Below are 20733 nucleotides of genomic sequence, written 5' to 3' on the forward strand. Positions count from 1 at the left end.
CAGCCCTGAGGTTATGTAGGGAGCTATGACTGTGCCATTGCACTCCAGTATGGGCAACAGAGACCCTGTCTCTAAAAATAATAATGAATAAATGCTACTGGTTTTTGTATGTTGATTTTATATACTGCCACTTTACTGAAATCGTTTATCAGTTCTAACAGTTTTTTTTCGTGAAGTCTTTAGGCTTTTCTAAGTAGAAGATAATGTTGTTTGGAAGGCTAAGGTGGGAAGATTGCTTGAGCCCAGCAGGTCAAGGCTGCAGTGCACCATGATTGCACCACAGCACTCCAGCCTGGGTGACAGAATAGTCTCAGAAAAAGAAAAAAGTTCACGTTGTCTAAACTGTTTCTTCCTTTCAATTTGGATGGCCTTTATGTTTCTCTCTTGCCTAATTGCTCTGGCCAGAACTTCCAGTATTCTGTTGAATAAAAGTGATGTAAATAGGCATCTTTGTCTTCTTCCTGATCTTGCAGGAAAAGTTTTCCATTTTTCCCTGTTCAGTACAATGTTAGCTATGGGTCTGTCATATATGGCCTTTATTATTATGACGTATGTTCCTTCTATATCCAGTTTGTTAAGGGTTTTTATCATAAAGAGATGTTAAATTTTATTCACTGTTTTTTCAGCATCCATTGAAATGATTATATGGTTTTTGTTCTTGATTCTGTTAATGTGACATATCACATTTATTGATTTGCGTACGTTGAACCATCCTTGTATCCCTGACCCAAGGCAATTTTAAACATGAATAAGGATGAAGGTTTTGTTCTACTTGATGTCAAAACTTATATAAAGCTACAGTAATTTAAATAATATGAGATTGGTGCAAGGATAGAAAAAGAGACCAATGGATCAGAATACAAACCAATACAAATAAGAGAATTCAGTATATAGTAGAGGAACCATTATACTTCACTGGGGAAAAGACAGATTCTTTAGTACATAATTCCAGAACAATTAGTTGGCCACATGATAAAAACTAAAATTAAATCTATATCTCACAGCATACATAAAAACAAATATTAAAATAAAAACCCGTCAAAACTTTATACTCTCAGAAGATAATATAGGCAATTATCTCTATACCTCAAGGAAAGATTTCTTAAAACACACAGAGCATAAACTTCAAGAAAAAGATGGATAATTCTGACTTTCTAAAAATACTTGAAAATGTCTGTAACAAAAGCAACATAAGCAATGTGAAATGACCCGCCACACACAAGAATATATTTGCTATGCATATAATTGACAAAAGACAGGATCCAGACTATATATAATTCGTGAAAATATGTATAAAATATACAAGTACCCAGATTATATATATAATATATAAATGCCAACTAAAACATAAACGAAAGACTCTATGGGAAAAAATAGGCAAAAGATATTAAGAGGCAATTAAAAAAGATGGCTGTATTGAAAACACACAAAAACATACGTAATCCAAACCAAAAAATCTCAGCGCAATCTGTATAGTATAATTCCAATTGTATGTGTGTGTGTGTGGGGGGGGGGGAACTACTCAATTTATACAGTAGTCAGGAAAGAGTAAATTCAAAAGAAAAATGAGATACTATACCATACCCATCAAATTGGCAAAACATAGAAACTCTAATACAAAACATTGACAAGGATATGGAGAAATAGGAACCATCAAACACAGTATGAGTTTTTTTGAAACACAGTGGTTTATTTCCACTAGCAACCACTTTGGAAAACAATTTGGCATTATCTAGTGGTACTGAAAATGTGCATATGACCTAGCAATTCTACTTTAAGGCATATATCCTAGGGACATACTTGCATATGTATCCAAGGAGTCATGCACAAGGATACTCATTGCAACATTGTGTGTAATAGCAAAAAATTGGCATCAATCTAAATGTTCCTTAACAAAGGTTTTCAAATAGTGGGATGCTAAACTGAAGCTGTACACGGAGCTACATCTAACAACACAGAAAACTACTAAAACAGTTTATGCGTGCGTGTGTGTGTGTGTGTGTGTGTGTGTGTGTGTGTGTGTGTGTGGTAGCGGGGATACGATGAAGACAGATATATATGACAAACTATAAAGAATAGATACTGCCGGGCGCAGTGGCTCACGCCTGTAATCCCAGCACTTTGGGAGGCCAAGGCGGGCGGAGCAAGAGGTCAGGAGTTTGAGACCAGCCTGACCAACATAGTGAAACCCCGTCTCTACTAAAACATACAAAAATTAGCTGGGCGTGGTGGCGGGCGCCTATAGTCCCAGCTACTCAGGAGGCTGAGGCAGGAGAATGGTGTGAACCTGGGAGGCGGAGGTCGCAGTAAGCCAAGTCATGCCACTGCACTCCAGCCTGGGTGACAGAGTGAGACTCCGTCTAGAAAAAAAAAAGAATAGATACAATAGGCCAGGAGTGATGGCTCACGGCTGTAATCCTAGGACTTTAGTAGGCTAAGGCAGGCCTGTCGCTTGAGCTCAGGAGTTTGAGACCAGCATGGGCAACATGGTGAAGCCCTGTCTCTACAAAAAATATAAAAATTACCCAGGTGTGGTGGCACTCACCTGTAGTCCCAGCTACCTGGGGGACTGGGGCAAGAGGATTGCTTGAACCCAGGAGATCGGGCTGCAGTGAACCGAGATCGTGCCACTGCATTCCAGCCTGGGTAACAAAAGTGAGAAACTGTCTCAAAAAAAAAAAAAAAAAAAATAGATATGATACACACCAAATTCAGAACAGTGGTTACCTTTGGGGGAGAACAAAGGGAAATATAAAGGATTATGAAAGGGTCATCAACTATATCTAATATCTTATTTCTTTAAAAAATCTGAAGCAAACATAGCAAATTTTAGTTTATTAAATCTGGGTAGTGAGCATAAGATTTTCTGAACTCCTCTTTGAAATATTTCATATTTTTGAAATAATATGAAGAAAAAATACTCATTGCAGAAAAGGCTTTACTAAGTATCTCATAAAAAAATGGAAACCATGAAATAAGCATCCATTTTCTCTAAATAAACATTTTAAACTTCCATATAGAAAAGTATCATAAATAAGAATGAAAGAGAAATACAAATTTGGGAAAATATTTGCAAAACAAAAGATTAATCCCTGAAACATAAAGAGCTCTATTGTTTTCAACAATGTCCTAGGGCACAAATTGCTCCACAAATGAATCAAATCAACTTTGCCCCCTTTGAAGGAATAGTTGCTGAGGCCCCTGTTTGATATTTCTTCTGATCCTAGGAGGGCTCCTTCCAACTGGCTTACTCCCCGGTTCCCTCCGGCGAACTAGCCCACGTATAGTTTGATTCTGACGCTATATCCATGAATCTCCTCCCAGTTTCATTTCACCACAACCTCCACAGTTCTTGAAAGTGTCCTTAGGTTTGAATTTCTGCATGCTTTGTTGCAAATGCAGTCAGTTCCTTTGGGAAGAGATTAAGAGCTATCTGTTTTATGGCCTGCTTCTCCCTCAGGCAAAATCTCTGAGTTAGGACCCTGGAGCTAGAGGTGGAATAATAACAAGGTTCTGAGTGCTCAGTGAGTTGGGGGACAGCAGCCTAAGGCCCTTCGTCACAGGGAACCACCATCTCAGGAGCTGGCGAAAGGCAATTAGGACTCCACTATTCTCTGTGTGCCACAGCCAAGATCCAAGATAGAGCTTCCATTCTACGAGCAGGAGATAAGCTGAAGAAGGGACTTTCCCATCCCTCAACTCCCAAACTCTCAAATGCAGTTGCCTGGGACTTGGCCTTAGCAACAGGTAGCAAGGGGCAGGAGAGAAATGTTAACAGTCTGCTCCTTCTGGGAAGCAAGCCCTTGGACTTGGGGGAAAGGGAGCTCTGGGTGCTTGGCTGCAGCAGTTTGGAATGGCGTCTCCACTTCACCAAGCTGGAAGCAGGCAGTGAGGGAGATGTCTTACGTGAGGTAACACAGACTCCCACCTTTCACACAAAATTTCATAGATTTCCTTGAGCAGATGTTTCTTTATTTACTATTTGCCCTTGGGACTATTCCCAAAGACTAATTTTTAAATAACGTACCCAAGTTTTACTAGGAGTGGGTCAACAAAGCTCCTCACACTGTCATGACAGAAGATGACGTCTCCTGTATCATTTAAATATTTTATGATGAGCATGTATACTCTCTGCGAAACCAAGGAGGACATTAAAAATAAAAACAGAGAAAGAGAGAGAAACTGAAAGCTGGTAGGAGGTAAGAACGTAAGAACTTTAGGAACAGTAAGAGAAGCCCATGCTGGCTGGTGGCCTCCTTGCCAGTCTCTGTAATTCCACTTTTCTCTTTGCTTCAATAGATGAATTACACTCTTTCTAATAACCTCAGCCCATGAAAAGGCCCTTAATGAGAAAACAGGCAGACGTGAAATAACTCCAACTTTGGGAAGCATGGCGGATTCTTCCTTGAATCCAGATGTCTAACGGGATGTGAGTGGAACACCAAGAGAGGAATGTTGTACGCAATGGAACCACGGTGGAAACTGCTGTGGAGAACTGATGAAAATTATATCAGACAGAGCCTAGTGTCAGGCCAAAACAACTTGGCTAAGAATACCAAAAGCACTGTCTTCCCTCTTTCCCCACTCCTGGTACTTTGCAGCTAATCTGTCTTCATTATTATTCGCCTGCTTTAATTTTTAATTATTAGTTTTTGAGATAGGGTCTTGTTATGTTTCCCAGGCTGGTCTTGAATTCCTGGCCTCAAGCGATCCTTCCACCTTAGCCTCCCGAAGTGCTGAGATTACAGGTGTGAGCCACCGTACCTGGCCTCTGTTTTTATAACCCAGTCTTTCTGTGGTTTCACTATGTTACCAGAAATGGATTTCTTCTGAATCATTGTGCATGGGATTCAGTGGATTTCCTGAATCGGAATTCATGTCTTTCATCAATTTAAAGAGGTTTGGAAAAGTATCAACCAAATCTCTTTAAATATAGCCTATCTCATACATATTCTCTTTATTCTTCTGAAACTCATGTGAGACCCTTATATTCAAATCTTCACATCTCTTAACCTCTGTTTCATTTTTCTGTCTATGCTGCACTTTAGGTAATTTGTTCGATTCTATACTCTAGTTTACTTAATTACTCTTCAGCTGTGTCCGATCAGATATTTACCTTGTCTGCTGAATTCCTAACTGCAATTAGATTTTCAACTTCAAGAAGTTCTATTTGTGAATCAACCTAACTGTCCATTAATGAAAGAATGGATAAAGAAAATGTGATATACATACACAATGGAATATTATCCAGCCAGAAAAAAAATAAAGAAAAACTGCCATTTGTGACAACACAAATGAAACTAGAGGACATTACATTAAGTGACATAAGCCAGGCACAGAAAGACAAGTATTCCATAATCTCGTGCATACGTGGAATCTAAAAAAATTTATCTCATAAAAGTAGAGTAGAATGGTAGTTACCAAGGGCTGGGGTAAAAGATAAGATGTCAGGCCAGGTTGCTGGGGCAGGGGAGTATTGAGATGTTGTCAAAGGATATGAAATTTCAGATGGACAGGAGGATTAAGTCCAAGAGATCTATCATATAGCATGGTGACTGTAGTTAATAACAATACATCGTATTCCTGAAAAATGCTGAGGCAGGGATGTTAAGTGCACTCACCACAAAAATGATAACTTACGTGAGCAAGATTAGTCATTCCAGAATGTATATATATTTTGAAATATCATGTTTTACAAAATAAATACATATAATTTTATCTGCCAAGTAAAAAAAATTTTTTTTAATTTAGAAGAAGTTCTAGTTGTGTCATTTTCAAATCTGTCCATTGTCACTTTTGATAGCCTATTGTTTTTTGCCCATACTTTTCATAAAATCTTATTTAAGCATATTAATTATTTTATATTCTGTTTTCTGTGAATTTTACTGCCTATAATTTTTTAAATTTTTATTTATTTAAAAAAATTATTAATACAGACAGGTTCTCGCTTTGTTGCCCAGGCTGGTCTCAAGCTCCTGGCTTCAAGTGATCCTCCTGCCTCAGCCTCCCAAAGTGCTGTGATTACAAGGGCGAGCCACTGCACCCCATCTAGCTATAGTTTTAAAAGTCTGATTATTTGTTTCTGCTGTCTTTCACTCATAGTGCCTTATTTTTTATGTGCTTTGTGATATTTTGGTTGTGAGCTCATGATCATTGGAAGATTTTTGTTTGTGGGGATGCTCTGAGGCCTGGATGTAAGTTCCTCCAAAGAGGATTTATTTCTGCATCTACCAGTAATCTGGAAATTCTGCCAATTTCAAACTATGTTTTAAAAAAACCTTTTCCCATGGAAATTTTCACATATATGCTAAAATACAGATAATGGTATAATAATCCCCATGGACTCTTCATTCAGCTTTCAAAATTATGAAGTCATAGCTAGTACTATTTTATCTATACCCCGACTCAGCCACCTATCCACCTCCTCAGATCTCAAAATAAAGCATAATGGAGACATCCTATCTTTGGTTTTTGTTGTTTTCTGAGATGGAGTCTCGCTCTGTTGCCCAGGCTAGAGTGCAGTGGCATGATCACAGCTCACTGCAGCCTCAACCTCCCATGCTCAGGCAATCCTCCCACCTCAGCCTCCTGAGTAGCTGGGACCACAGAAACATACCACCAGACCCAGCTAAATTAAAATATTTCTTTGTAGAGATGGGGTCTCCTTATGTTGCCCAGGCTGGTCTTGAACTCCTGGGCTCAAGCAATCCTTTCACTTTGGCCTCCCAAAGTGCTTTGATTATCTATGACCATGCTACCCTGAATGTGCCTGATCTCATCTGATCTTGGAAGCTAAGCAAGGTTGGGCCTGATTAGTACTTGGATGGGAGACCAAAGTGCTGGGATTACAGGCACGAGCCACTGTGCCTGGCCCGACATCCTATCTTTTAACCATAAATTTTTCAGCATCCTTCTTCTCCAAAACGGCTCTTTTTTACAAAAACAAAACAATACCATTTTCACACCAAAAATTTAGTATTATCCTTAATATTATCAAATATCAAGTAATTGTTTAAATGTTCCCAATTATGTCATGATTTTTTCTTTTTTCTTTTTTTGCAGATTGCTGATTTGGTCAAGATCTAAACATATCATAGAGCTCCAGCATGGTGGCTCACGCCTGTAATACAAACACTTTGGAAGGCCAAGGTGGGAGAATCACTGAAGCCCAGGAGTTTGAGATCAACCTGGGCAACAAAGTAAGACCCTGTCTCTACAAAACAATAAAAAATAAAAACTAGCCAGGCATGGAGCATATGCCTGTGGTCTCAGCTAGATGGGAGGCTGAGGCAGGAGACTGAGTCTGCAGTGAGCCGTGTTTGCACCACTGCACTCTAGGCTTGGGTGATACAGCAAGATCTGTCTCAAAAAATAAAACAAAAAATACATACATTGTAACTATAATTGGCTGATATTCGTCTTAAATATCTTTTAATTTATGGGTTTCATCCCATCTCTTTATTTTTTTCTCTTGTATCTTATTTTGTGAAAAAGCCAGTAATTTGCCTGCTCTACGGTTTTCCACAGTCTGGTCTTTGCTGATTGCAAGTCTATTATATCATTGAATCTATCGCCTGTCCCCAATATTTCCCTTAAATTGGACGTCAGATCTAGAAGTATGTTCAAATTCAGATTAGATTTTCTATCAAGATTGTTTCCTATGTGGTGTTATACTGTTTTCAGAAGGCATGTCAGACTCAGTTTCCTTAGGAAACAGACTGAAGATCTGCAGGCATTTTTCTCCCTTCCACTCAAAGCCAATTTGCCTTAATAATTCCTTTTGAGTGGAAGATTTTCATTTTTCTAATTATTTCATGGCCCCTAAGCTTTGTCTCTTGTCCCCTAAATTATGATTCCTGTTGAAACTAAGAGCTCACAGCCACTAGGGAATAGCAAATGTTCCCAGGTCAGCTGTCAGGTTCAGTGTTTCGTATCTCTTAGGATTTGAGCTTTCCATTATATTTGCTTACGAATTTCTCTCACTTTCTTACAGGGCTACCACATAAAGAATATGACATTATTAAATTCCCCTACAGTTACACAGAGCAGTGGCTCTACAGTTTCTTGTTGGCCGAATTAAACATTTAAGGAAATGTTTAAGTATTTAATACAACATCTTCAGGTATTTGAACTAAGAGAGTTTCTTGGGAAACGTGCCATTTGATAGATTGAGAAGTCTCCCGGTGCTGTTTTGTTTTTGTTTCATCACTCACTATTTAAATGTTAATTACAAAAATAATACACACTCACTGGAAGAAAAATCAAACAAACTCGAAGCACAGAAAAATTTTAAAGCCTCCTTGCTCTTGGTGGCTTTCTTTCTCCCACCAATTTTTGGTGACTTCAATTTTTGTGTTAGACCATTTATGTTCAAAGCATCTACATGAAACTTACCCTCTATAAGGTGCTGTGAGCACCACAGACTTGAATACCAGTTCCCATGCTCAAGAAGCCTTCAATCTTGTTGGGGAGATAGATGAAAGAACTGGCTTACAACAGAGAAGTAGATGTATTAAAACGTCAGTTTTCCCAGCACTCTGGGAGGCCGAGGCAGGTGAATCACCTGAGGTCGGGAGTTGGAGACCAGCCTGACCAACATGGAGAAACTCCATCTCTACTAAAGATACAAAATTAGCCGGGCATGGTGGCACACACCTGTAATCCCAGCTACCTGGGAGGCTGAGGCAGGAAAATCACTTGAACCCAGGAGGCAGAAGTTGCAGTGAGCCAAGATCGTGCCATTGCACTCCAGCCTGGGCAACAAGAGTGAAACTTCGTCTCAAAAAAAAAAGAGTCAGTTTAGGAGTCCAACAACAAATGCTAATAAAGATGATGATAAAACAAATAACTTTGTGTGCTGAGGGTTATGTAGGGAAGAAATTAAGAAGGGGATAGTAGTGAAAAAATCTGAAGACAGCCACATAGAGGATGTGGAGAAGGCAGAGGTACATCACAAAGACAAATTCAAGGGAAATGCTAAAGGGACAAGTTTATTAAGCAAAGTGGTGCCTCCCTCCCCAGAATGAAGGCTTAGTTTCTGCAGTACTCAGGATGGCTGGTCAGAGTCAGAGGTCATTTTCCATTTGTCATTATTTGCCATTTGAAAAAAGTAATCAGACTTTGAATGTAGCTTAAGAGAGCTATGACTATCCAATTTCCTAGGCCAATCTTGGTTAATATGCTAATCAGTTTATCAGATGCAAAAGGCTTGAGCACCTCTCCTGTCACTATAAGAGTGTGGAAAAATGAGCTACTAGAGACAAGAGGTCAGACAAGTCCTAGGGGTCACATTTGAACTTTTATTCAAACATTGGCATCTCCAGTGTGTGACCTCATCCCAATCTCCAACCTTCTATTTTCTGGGCCTTCAGCCAGTGGGGCTATACACTCATTTCCATGGCCTTAGATTTTAAAGGGTCAAGTTGCGGTATCTGAATCATCCGTGATTACATCATTAATAATAAAAACAGCACTGTCCACTCAGCCTCCAACGTTCTCTGAAAAACAATTCATGTCCAAGGTATCAATATATTCCTTTGTTTTTCATGTATTCATTCAATAATTATTTCCTGAGCATCCACCCAATACTAGGTCCTATGCTATATATTAGAGAGACAGCAGGATAAAGATAGAAAAGGGATCTTATCCCCTAAGTACTATCTAACAAGGGAGATTAACAGTAAACAGGTAACCAACCGAATATATAACTGCAAATTGAGATGAATGCTTTGAAGATCAAGAGGATTTTTTTTTTTTCATTTAAAAGATCTGAGAGGGATTTTGGAAATATCCAAATGAATTCCTATCAATATGAATATATGTTCAGTTGCAAGTAACAGAATCATGATTAACACTGATTTTAAAAAACAAAGACATTTCATTACCTCTCATAAGAAAAATCTGGAAGTAGATGGTTCCAAAATCATGAAAGTGGCTAAACTACATCATAAATAACCCAGTTTCCTCCTCCTGTCTTTCCCCTCTATTATCCTTTTCAGCATGTTGGCTTTTTGTTCTTGTGCTTCTCACCCCACTGGTCCAAGACAGCTGCTGCAGCTCCAAGACAGCTGCAGTCAAGGCAGGAAGAAGTCGGTAGGGTCTCCTTACTATCTTATTATAAGAACAAAATCCTTCCCAGAGGCTTCCAAGCAAACATCTCTTTATGTCTCATTGGTCAGAACTGGGCCACATGGCCATCTCTAAACTAATACACATCCTTAGAGAATGGGATTTCCATGCTTGCTTTAGACCATTCATAGCTCATTTCCTAGAACTGGGGAAGGCAATCTTCTGCCTGAACACGTTGCTGCCCTCACATTATCGAGATTCCTTAGTAGATGAAAAAGGGGGAGGCCAGGCACATTGATGCACACCTGTAATCCCAGCCACTCAGAAAGCTGGGGCAAGAAGACTGCTTGAGGCCAGGAGTTCAAGCTGTAGTACGCTATGATCACACCTGTGAAGAGCCCCTGCACTCCAGCCTGGGCAACACAGTGAGACCCTGTCTCTAAAAAAAAAACCATAAAAACCAGAAAAATGGGGAATGATTGTCTAGTAGACAACAATAGTAGAAATTAAAATCCACAGGACTTGTTCACCAAGTTAATGACAAAGTGAAGAAGGAAGTAGACTCAAATATCACTCAAAAGTTTCAAGCTTGGAGAACTACAATAATCACAATGCCAAGAACAGATAAAAAGAGAATGTGGGAGGAAAAATCTAGTTTGTGAAACAATAATGAGTTCCACTTTCTTGAGTTGAGGTGTGATGAGACAGTGTGGTAGAAATGTAGAAGACCACAGGAGAAAGGCTGGACTTAAATGTAGACACTAGAGTCATCCACAGTGAGGTTGGACTCGAAACCACAGGAATAGATAGTACCATTATGGGAGAAAATGAAAAGAGAGAAGGAGGACAAGGCTGGAGGAATCTTTGTGAATAGCTACAATTATTAATAGAAGATAGTAAGATGATGATGTTGCCAAAAAAGGAAAAGGGGAGTGAGTGATTAATTACAGTCATCCCCAAACCAAGGGACTATAATGACATGGCAGCCAAGAGGTAAAGTTCCCTCAGGAAAGTGGCAGCCAACATTTTCACTACCACAAAGATGCCAATGATGACAAAGTACTCTTGAAAAATTTCAGGGATGGTACGGACAGAAACCAGATTGCAGGAACAGTAGTTTCAAGTACATTAATTTAATGCTCATGTGCACTCATTTGTATTCCTTTCTGTCTACTCTTTTTTTGTTTTTTTCCCCCGACAGGGCCTCACTCTGTCACCTAGGCTGGAGTGCAATGGTATGATCATGGCTCACTGCAGCCTTGACTTTCCAAGTTCAAGCAATCCTCCCACCTCAGCCTCCCAAGTAGCACAGCTGGGACCACAGGCACATGCTACCATGCCCAGCTAATTTTTGTATTTTTTGTAGAGACAGGGTTTCACCATGTTGCCCAGGTTGGTCTTGAACCCTGGCTCAAGCAATCCACCTGCCTTGGCCTCCCAAAGTGCTGGGATTATGGGCGTAAGCCATTGCACCCAGGTCCAAATAGTTAAAATTAATTGGTAAACCCTCAGCAGGAAGAGCACAACTGAGGAAATTAAGAGAGCCAACACAGCATAAGGTGAGAGGGGACAAGGTTGGGGGAGGGGGACTCGTTCATTTTATAAAGGGATATATATAACCCAAAGTCTGCCAAGGAGGTTCCAAGGATGATGCCAAGGATAAAGGGGGAAGAACAGAATCCTGTTCTGGGGATCCATTTTAAGAGTACATAATCTCACCATGACTAATGGCACATGTACATCCTTTTTTGTACTAGGTTCAGTTCCGTGACATCCTGCAAACTGTGGAAAGTTCAAAAGTACTGCAAACATGAATGCTTATAGGCCCATGTAATTGCGTAGTAATTCATACATGTGCAGATGAGAACATGGGTTATTAAAGAAGGATACAGGACTCCAAAGGTGACTGAGGCAGGGGCATGAGAACAGCAAAGTCAGTGTTACATGGGACAGGCATACCAGTTGCTTGATAGTTTAACTCCTGACAGTTACGAGGTAAAGGAGATACATACGGAGCTAAGAGGAAAACAAAAGCAGGCGGCCAGTTTGCTAAGAACCAAAACCAGATTACAGAAGGCTGCCTGGCCTCTGAAATTCACAAAGCCTTTTCGAGACTCCGCTTATACAGAAACACAAATGACTTGTCTGGAACTCCAGAGACTCCTGGTAGGTCAGACTGCAGACAGACACACACAAGTGCCATCATGAGATTAAATCAGGTCACAGAAAGGCCAATGAAAGCATTTACTTGAAGAAGGAGAAAGCAGGTTTGAGACAAAAGAAAAACCATTAAAAGACGAAGCTGCTAAAAGCATCAGCACTCCTACCCCTGCATATCTTTTTATGTAAGAGCTTGACCTGCCTTATATGTGGGCAAAAACAGGAAAATGAACATGTGTGACCCATATATAAGTGTGAATAATAGTTAAATAAAATTTATTTCAGTGGCCATGTAACATTTAGTAGTCATGTCAATTACATTTACATGTACTCTCTCTTCTTGATCTCGGAATCATTGTTTCATGTTTAACACCAGGAAATAGATCTCTTCATCCACACAAATGTATATGGAAACCTTATTAAGCAATTAACCCAAGCAGGCAAATAAATGCCCTCAATGAAGCAGCAGGATTAGCAACAAGAGACCGGACGTGGTGGCTCATGCCTGTAAGCCCAGCACTTTGGGAGGCCAACATGGACAGATTGCTTGAGCCCAGGAGACTGGCCTGGATAACCTGGTGAAACCCTGTCTCTACAAAAATTATAAAAATTAACCAGGTGTGGTGCCACGTACCTGTAGTCCCAGCTACAGAGGTGGCTGAGGTGGAAGGATCACCTGAGCCCAGGAGGCGGAGGTTGCAGTGAGCTGAGATGGGCCACTGTACTCCAGCGTGAGTGAAAGAATGAGACCCTGACTCAAAAACAAAAAAAAAAACAAAAAAAAAGGGTAGCACCAAGAGATACATTGTAGAATATAAGCATCTTAACACAGAAGAGAAAATGAGGAGGATAAAGGTTTTTATTGTAGAAAGAAAAGAAATAAGAATTACTATAGCAGAAACTCATAGTATAAAGGACACATCCTGATGAGGGGGATGATGTTGATACCACCTTATCATTGACAGGTGCTTTACAACTGTTTTCACAGGTCATTGTATATTATTTGATACTCACTCAACTTTATGAAACGCAGAGAACACCTATTATTGTTCCCTGTTAACGAAAGAAAAAAGTGAGGCTTAGAAAGGTTGTCCATGGGCACACAGATAGGAAATGGTAGAAACTAAACTTGAAACTAGATTGACTCTAGGTCCAGTGGTCTGCCTAATCCACCTAAATACTCAAACATCTGGACTGACTGAGCAGTATTCATGCCCATCAGCAGAAAACTAGAAAGAATATCTTCTAGATACTATCCCAGCACTGGGACTCCATGATTCCAGAGTGCTCACTATCCCCTGAACACCCTCTTGATAAAGAGCAAGCTCATTCCATCACTGTGTTGTGTGTTTGTGCACATGTGTGGCAGGTGTATACACACCTGTAAACTAGAAGCAGTTAGAGAGCTGTAGAGCCAATACTTAAGACATGAAGAGTAAATGATGAATATCAGACTAGAGTACTGAAACCTACCTCTCCATGTAGAAATATCCTTACCTTGCATCAGGTTCCTCTTTGCAGAAAACATTGACATTTCCATGGTGTTTGGGAGCCTGCTGTTGGCTTCCAAAAGCTCTGGCGCCATACCATGCTGTCACGGTAACAGCCCTCCAGTGAGCCATCAAAAACCCAGCTAGAACATTTTGAATACAGCAGTTTGCTTGCCACCAAAACACTAAATTGCAATATTTTATATTTATCTCTATTTAAATTTTAGTTGATGCTGCATAAATGTTAACATGGTCTTAAGCTAATACAATCACAGAAAAGTCTTAATAACACCACATACTGGCACAGCCCCTGGGTGAGTTACTGGTCTGCAAAGCAGGCCCAATGCATGTTTCTCAATTCACTTAATTAGTCCCCTTTAACTAGGATGTGACATGAAAATGCTACACAGTTTCCCCCAAGAAATGTATTTCTAGAAGCAATGGCAAGGGACGTATAGGATAATTTGTTCATATTAAAGGTAGAATAAAAGTACTTGGGAGTAAGGCAAAGATTTCCAAAAAGGGTCTGGAGAGAGGTTAATAACGTTGGATTTAGTTCTTTTCTGGCCTGAGAAGTAAAAAGTGAGCTTTAGTAAGTTCTCAAGCCTCTAAAGCCTTATAAGGCTAAGACCCTGGATTTCCTGGACTTCCTCATGACTGAAACCACAGATACTAATGTCAAATACGCAGATTTTCCATCTTTCCAGTGGCTGCACAGGAGGCGATGTCCCTGGGCTTCCTGGGAGACTTTGGCTCTGGGAGGTGAGACCAAGGGAGGTGGAGTTGCCCTGGAGGCCAGAGCCTTGACTGTGAACATCACCAACACAGGGAGCCAGGGCTTGAAGATCCAGGCAGAGTGGTGATAACAGAAAGAAAGGCCGGCAGTGCCTCTCTTGATGGAACAACTCCTCCAGCTTTCCCAGCTCTGCCCTTCAACTTACTAAGAAAATATACTGAATTCCTTTCAGAGTGAGAGAGCATCAGACTGAGATTCTGATTTAAAAAACAAGCACAGATAAAGCACAAAGGAAATCTTCTCGAAACAAAGCCTATAATGGTAAATATGTTCAGAATAGCTTTTCTCCTGTAACATCGTGACCTGCATCTAAGCATCTAATAGCCTCCACCCATGCCCTTGCAGCAAGAATCAGAATATTTGTTCCTGTTTGAAAGGCACAAATGGTCCTAAGAGCGGATGTTCAAAAATGGGAGGAACAATAGCTCCAATGGACCAATTGCAGCATGCAGACACTTGACCTTTGCAGGCGGTGTAGAATGATGTGGTGCCTACATATCTTTTGGCATCTACTCTTTCGAGATGCTACCTCCCCACTCCTCTTGCCTTATCAGTCTTCCATCACAAGCCAGACTAACTAAAATTCTCAACAGTTCCCAGCCTAGAGAGTGTGATAACCTGACTGCATGTAGATTGGTTCCAGACAACTAGGGCAAGACACATTCCTCCCTGAAAGCACCCCCTTGGTCAGGCTCATCATTTATTCATCACTAGATGTAGCTTTACTGCCAAAAGATCTACTCTTGTTTATTCCCCTCCCTCTCTACCAATAAAAGGTTGGTCTAACTTTTTATAAGCTTTGAATAAAACAGAGAATGTGACCTAAGATGTGTTATTAATGTCCATACACATAAGATGGGGGAACAGAGAGTCACAGATGGTGACAACATGGGTAAAAATTCCTATCCACTTGGAATAAGGGCAGAACCAAATTTTACTCTAGTTTCATTGAGATGATACTGAAATGTCAGTAGAAACAGGCACATTCAAGTGTACCCTTCTTCCAAGCAGATCAGGCCAAGCAATTCTGGCCAATGGAACATCCATTACACTGCTCACCTGGAAAAGGCAGCCCCCAGCACAAACGCAGCATACTCCTTCACAAGGGGCTCTGTGCTGTTCAGCCCATTGATCACCACTTGAAGACCACCAAAGGAAAGCAGGTCCTGTGCATTGTCCATCTGCAACAGAGCCACTGCTTAGTACGGCATAGCTATCAGGGAAAGGAAAGCTGTTCTTTAGAGCCTGTCTTTTGGTGACTATGCAAAAACAAATTAAAAAGCCACGGAAAAAGCAATAATGGCCTTTTTGACTAAGAAAAGGTCTGTAAAAACCAATTTTTTAATACTCTTAAATTTGAGAACCCCTAATTCATCTAACACGATTGATGAGCACCTGCGTGAGAATCAGCGGAAATGACACCTAGCTATTGCTTATGCCAAACATGTCCTGGAAAATTCTAATATCGTAATGAGTCACAAAGCTTACTCCTAATGTACAAGCTGTTAACACAAAGAATCTGGCGTCATCAGCACCACTAAATGGTGCCATGCTTCCTGTTGATGTCCAATCCCAAAGGGGACAGTAAAGGCAGATTTTTTAAGCTGATTTTAAATTAGAAGCTAGGGACTATAAAAGGAGCCCTGTTGTTGGGAGGGGGGTTGCTGTAAAAGTGCTGGGGGAGGGGGAATAACAATAGTACCTTTCTCTTGCATCTCAGGTTGACTGCATCTGAAGACATTCATGATAAAATATGCAAGAAAATCGCTCTCCCAAAGGTTTCTGTCTAAGCCTGTGCTACTGGCTAGTGGCTATGTATCAGACAGTGCCGAACATTTCTATCATTACATAAAGTTCTATTCAACAGCATTGGTCTAGGCTATCACTTAAGCTCCAAATCCCCAAGTTCAGATTCTCTCTTTTACTCTATAGGGGATCTCATTACCCACGGTTTATTAGTACCCTGGAACAAGACAACTCGCTTTCCTCAGAAAGGTCACTGGATCCTGTTTTCTACATGTACCCGCTACAGTCTCCCTTGAATATATCTTTGTTGCCACAAAGGCTGCATCTTGCCCATATGCTAATCCCACTCTATCAATCATGAGGAAAACTCAGGAAGCTGAAGCCCAACAATTGTGGCTGCTACCCATCTTTCTCCTCCAGATTCCACAGGGCCCCTTCCCAGCTGCGTCCTTGCCTCTCTGAACTAGGAGAGGACTCTAACAGAGAAATCAAGTGTGAGGATTGGTATTTGACTGTGCTAGTGTTTTGTGGTGGCCTAGCCCGTTGTTGCCACTTGAAAGATCATATTCATATACATTTGGATGGAATCTCCATGAGAGCAGGGGTTTTGTCTCTCTGTCCACGCTTGTAGCTCCAGGGACTAGGATGGTGCTGAGCATATGGTTAGGTGTTCAATGAATAACTGTTGCATTAATGAGTATGAATTTGATCAGAAAAGAATGTTCCTGAAATAAAGCTCCAGTGTGAATAAAAAGGCAATCTGGGGTATCTGTGCCAACAAAATGAATGGGCCTCTGGTACCACAGACATGAAGTAATGGCTAAACCAGGTTGTGAAGTAAGCAGGAAGACTACTCTGCCATGTGGCCCCAGGCCATGGACATTTTTCTGCCCCAAACTGTTCTTATGAAGAGGAATACTGGTTGAGCCACAGCCCAGCTAACTAGGGAGACTCAGGGCTGGGTGCTTTGCTGACATAAGCACCTTCCTTCCTTCCCCACATGTTCTGACTTTACAATATAAGAATTCACTACCTATTCTTTGGCTGTCGTTCCTCTGGGTTTTCTGGATACAAAACTATGGCTCAGAATCCTGTCATACCATGCCTGGAATGGCCACTTATCAAAGCTGGTATGAGTTCCTAGCACAGCAGCTGCCACTCGGTCAGCTCCAAAGCAACACAGCCCAGTCATGGACCTTCTGTTCTAGAGTCAGTTTATCTATTATTACTACAATGATAATTCAGCATGATAGAAATGCCGACATTTATATAAGCACTTCAGCCTTTTTGGGATGTTTTCTCATGATTTATTTCACTAACAGTGAGGAAGAAACGATTCATTCTTCCCAGTGCACATCAAAAGCTGGGCCCTCCCTGGTGACATACAGGAGAAACCATGACCATAGCCCAGGTCCACAGCTACCCATCTGGGTCTAGGGCCAAAACTGTTCTCAGGCTGCCTTTGGGGTGGGGTGGGACAGGCAGAGAGGAAGAGGAGGAGGGAGTGCAGGAAGGAACTATGCCAACACCCTGGAGGAAAGGAAAGAAGCAGGGCACTGACAAGACAATGAGAGAACAGGAAACAGCGAAGGGGAGAAATGGTGGCACATAGCTGAGGAGACACGTGGGAGAAGGCAAATGTACTACCCCAGGTAGATGGGGCGGATGGAGGCCGCTCCTCATAAATAACTCACCATCTGTTTTCCACACACAGGTTTTGCTTTTCACATATCCTGTTTAATAATTCAAATATGGCTGTGAGGAAGCCTGGCAGACCTAGTTTGGGTCCCTGGAGCCTACAGCTCCTCAAACCACCATTCAGTGAGTCTGGAATGAGAATGGACTGGGGAAGTTCCTGGCTAGGAAAGTGCCATCTTCCTTAAAACTAGTACTACATCACCCCAAGCCCCCATCACAACTGGGACTCGAGCCAAGTTGTGTCCTACTTAATCCTCCAGTGAAATCACAGCTTAACATTGCTGCATGGCAGCCTGATGCACCAACCCTTCCAGTCAAAATACCAATGATTCAGAACATTTCTCTGCCAACAGACAAATTTGGCTTCTGCCAGGGACTGATTTTGGGATGACCTCAGGATGGGTCTGGTGAGGTGGCCTGTGAAAGCAGAATGGGGATGTCACCTTAGGGAAGACACTGCCAACTGACAAAGAGCCTACAAGGGAAAACAAAGAACTTTGTTGGGGCAATGCTAGCCCAAGCCTCCTGTGGACTCATGCCCTTCCAAGTATGATAAACTCTCTGGTCATTTCGGTGTTTCATGTGCAAGAGCCCATGGTGACCTGATACCTAAAGATTCATCCAAATATGTTAAGATGAGAAAAAATAGAAGCTGTCAACATCAAAGGAGGACTGAGTTGGCAACTAACCCCTTGTATCCTTAATCCTTTAAATATCTCTAATGGAAAAGCTGTTGGAGTTTTTGGTTTTTACCCTGGAGAGTAAGACTGGAAAGGGGAAAGAGAACCGAGGTTCATTTTTTTTTCTCTAAGAGGATCAGAGTCCTGCTATTTGAGGCCTGAGAAAGAGTTATGAGCAGAGAAAGAAGATGAAGAGGCTGCCCCATAATTCCTACGGATACAGTGCATCCTCATCCTTTTTCACCACAGACTCTGGCAAAATCCTAAAGGAAGAAAGCATGTCTTTTAGCCCAGTTTATAGAGAACAAGGGCACTGTCGTGCATGGTGCATAGGAGGACATTGAGGATCTATGTCTTGACAAGGATCTCAAACAAGCCTTTGATTATGAAGACACAGCCTCCTGGGCCACTGTTGTCCCTAGTCTGGATTACTGCAATAGCCTCCTATCTGGTCTCTGCTTCTACCAAGCCCCCCACCTGCAGTCTAATTCTCAACACAGTAGCTGGAGGAATCCTTTTAAAAGTAAGTCAGATCACGTCATTCTTCTGCTCAATATCCTTCAATAATATCCAAGTTCACTCTTTTCCATAGCCCACAGGCCCTCTATATTCTTCCTCCCATTATCTCTCTGAGCTCTATCTACTTCTCCTCTGCCCGCTCTCAGCTCCAGCTGATTCAAACACACTAGGCATGTTCCCACCACCGGGCTTCTGTACTTGCTGTTCCTCCAGCCAGAGATGCCCCTTCTCAATGCTGCTAGTTCCTATCTCACCGTAGTTTTTATTTTTCTACAATATTTATCACCTACAAACATATTAGTTGTAATTACTTCTTTCTTATATTTGTCTATCTGCTTCTGCTAGAAGGTTAAGCCCTAATTTTGCTCATAGACGTATCTCAAGTGCCTGGAACAGTGCCTGGGAGTTAGTAGACATTTGATTTATTTATTGAATAAATCAATGGCTTTTACTGGCTCCTTGTTAGCTCCACCTTTTGAGCTTAATTCAAAAGGTACCAGTTGCCTTTGAGAAACAGAGTGGCCAAAAGTTTTAGAGCACAGAGTTTAGGGTCAGACAGACCTTGCTGCAAATTCCAGCTCTACCACTCACTAGGCTGGATGATCTTGAGCAATTACATAATCTCTCTGTGCCTCATTTTCCTGGGTTATAAAATGGGATTGACAGTGGTACCTACTCATAGGGCAGCCACAGAAGTCAATGAATTAATGCGTACAGAGCACTTGAAGCAGTGCCTGGTATGTGATAACACTCAACAAATATTAGTTATTGTAAGTCTGATCAGTTACTTCCCCGCTTCAAACTCTCTAGTGGTTCTTAGGATCAAGGCTAAAATCATAAAGAGCATGATATCTCCAACCTCACCTCTCCAGCCCCCGAACCTTCCCACATCATCTATGCTCCCCTCCAGGCCACTGTGCTCCAGTCACTCCAGTCTTTTCCAGGCCCTCAATCTCACCAAGCTCTTCCCTGCCCTAGAATCTCCGCACATGTTCTTTCCTCTAGCTGGAATGCTCTAATCTAAGGATTGGCAAACTTTTTCTAAAGGGCCTGGTAGTAAATATTTTTGACTTTGTGAGCCATATGGTCTCTGTCACAACTACTCAATTCTGCCATTGTGGCATAAAAACAGCAATAAACAATGCATGAACAAATAGGGGTTGCTGTGCCCCAATAAAATTTTATTTAGGAAAGGAGGCGTTGGGCCAGATTTGACTTATGGGCAGCAGTTTGCCATCCCCTGCTCTAGTCCCCCCTCTTCACCCAGCCAACCCCAATCATCCTGTAACGCTTGGCCTAAATGTCACATCCTCTGAGAAGCCTCCCTTATTGTCCATGACTAGGCTCTAAGTTCTCCAGTTACATGTTCTTACATCACCCTCTGGAGCCCTCATTACAATCTTAAATTATCTCATTATTTAATTAATTTGTTCAATTGTTCATTATCCAATTACTTCCTCTTCCAGGCTATAAGCTGCATAACTAGGACTATGTCTATTTTATCTCTGCCGTACCCTCAGAGGTACTAAAGAAGGTAACACTCCACATGAAAAAGAGGGTGGCTGGCCAGGCATGG

General features: G+C 41.3%; 1 protein-coding gene and 1 long non-coding RNA gene across 6 annotated transcripts in view; both read right to left on the reverse strand.

The window, feature by feature from the left end:
* SIL1 (SIL1 nucleotide exchange factor) overlaps positions 1-20733 on the reverse strand; it is a 334141-nt gene that overhangs the window by 55220 nt on the left and 258188 nt on the right. For all 5 annotated transcript variants that reach the window (XM_058441259.1, XM_032158025.2, XM_032158026.2 and 2 more), the window contains one exon: positions 15574-15695. In XM_058441259.1, coding sequence (XP_058297242.1) covers positions 15574-15695 — 122 coding nt within the window. The remainder of the gene's footprint in view (positions 1-15573; positions 15696-20733) is intronic.
* On the reverse strand, positions 8815-13849 carry LOC131383863 (uncharacterized). Its single transcript, XR_009214259.1, has 3 exons — positions 13726-13849; positions 13243-13281; positions 8815-9497 (listed from the first exon to the last, which is right to left on the reverse strand). It is a non-coding gene; the product is annotated as an uncharacterized LOC131383863 (long non-coding RNA).

Source organism: Hylobates moloch, unplaced genomic scaffold (assembly GCF_009828535.3).
Source record: "Hylobates moloch isolate HMO894 unplaced genomic scaffold, HMol_V3 SCAFFOLD_6, whole genome shotgun sequence".
NCBI classification, from domain to species: domain Eukaryota; kingdom Metazoa; phylum Chordata; class Mammalia; order Primates; family Hylobatidae; genus Hylobates; species Hylobates moloch.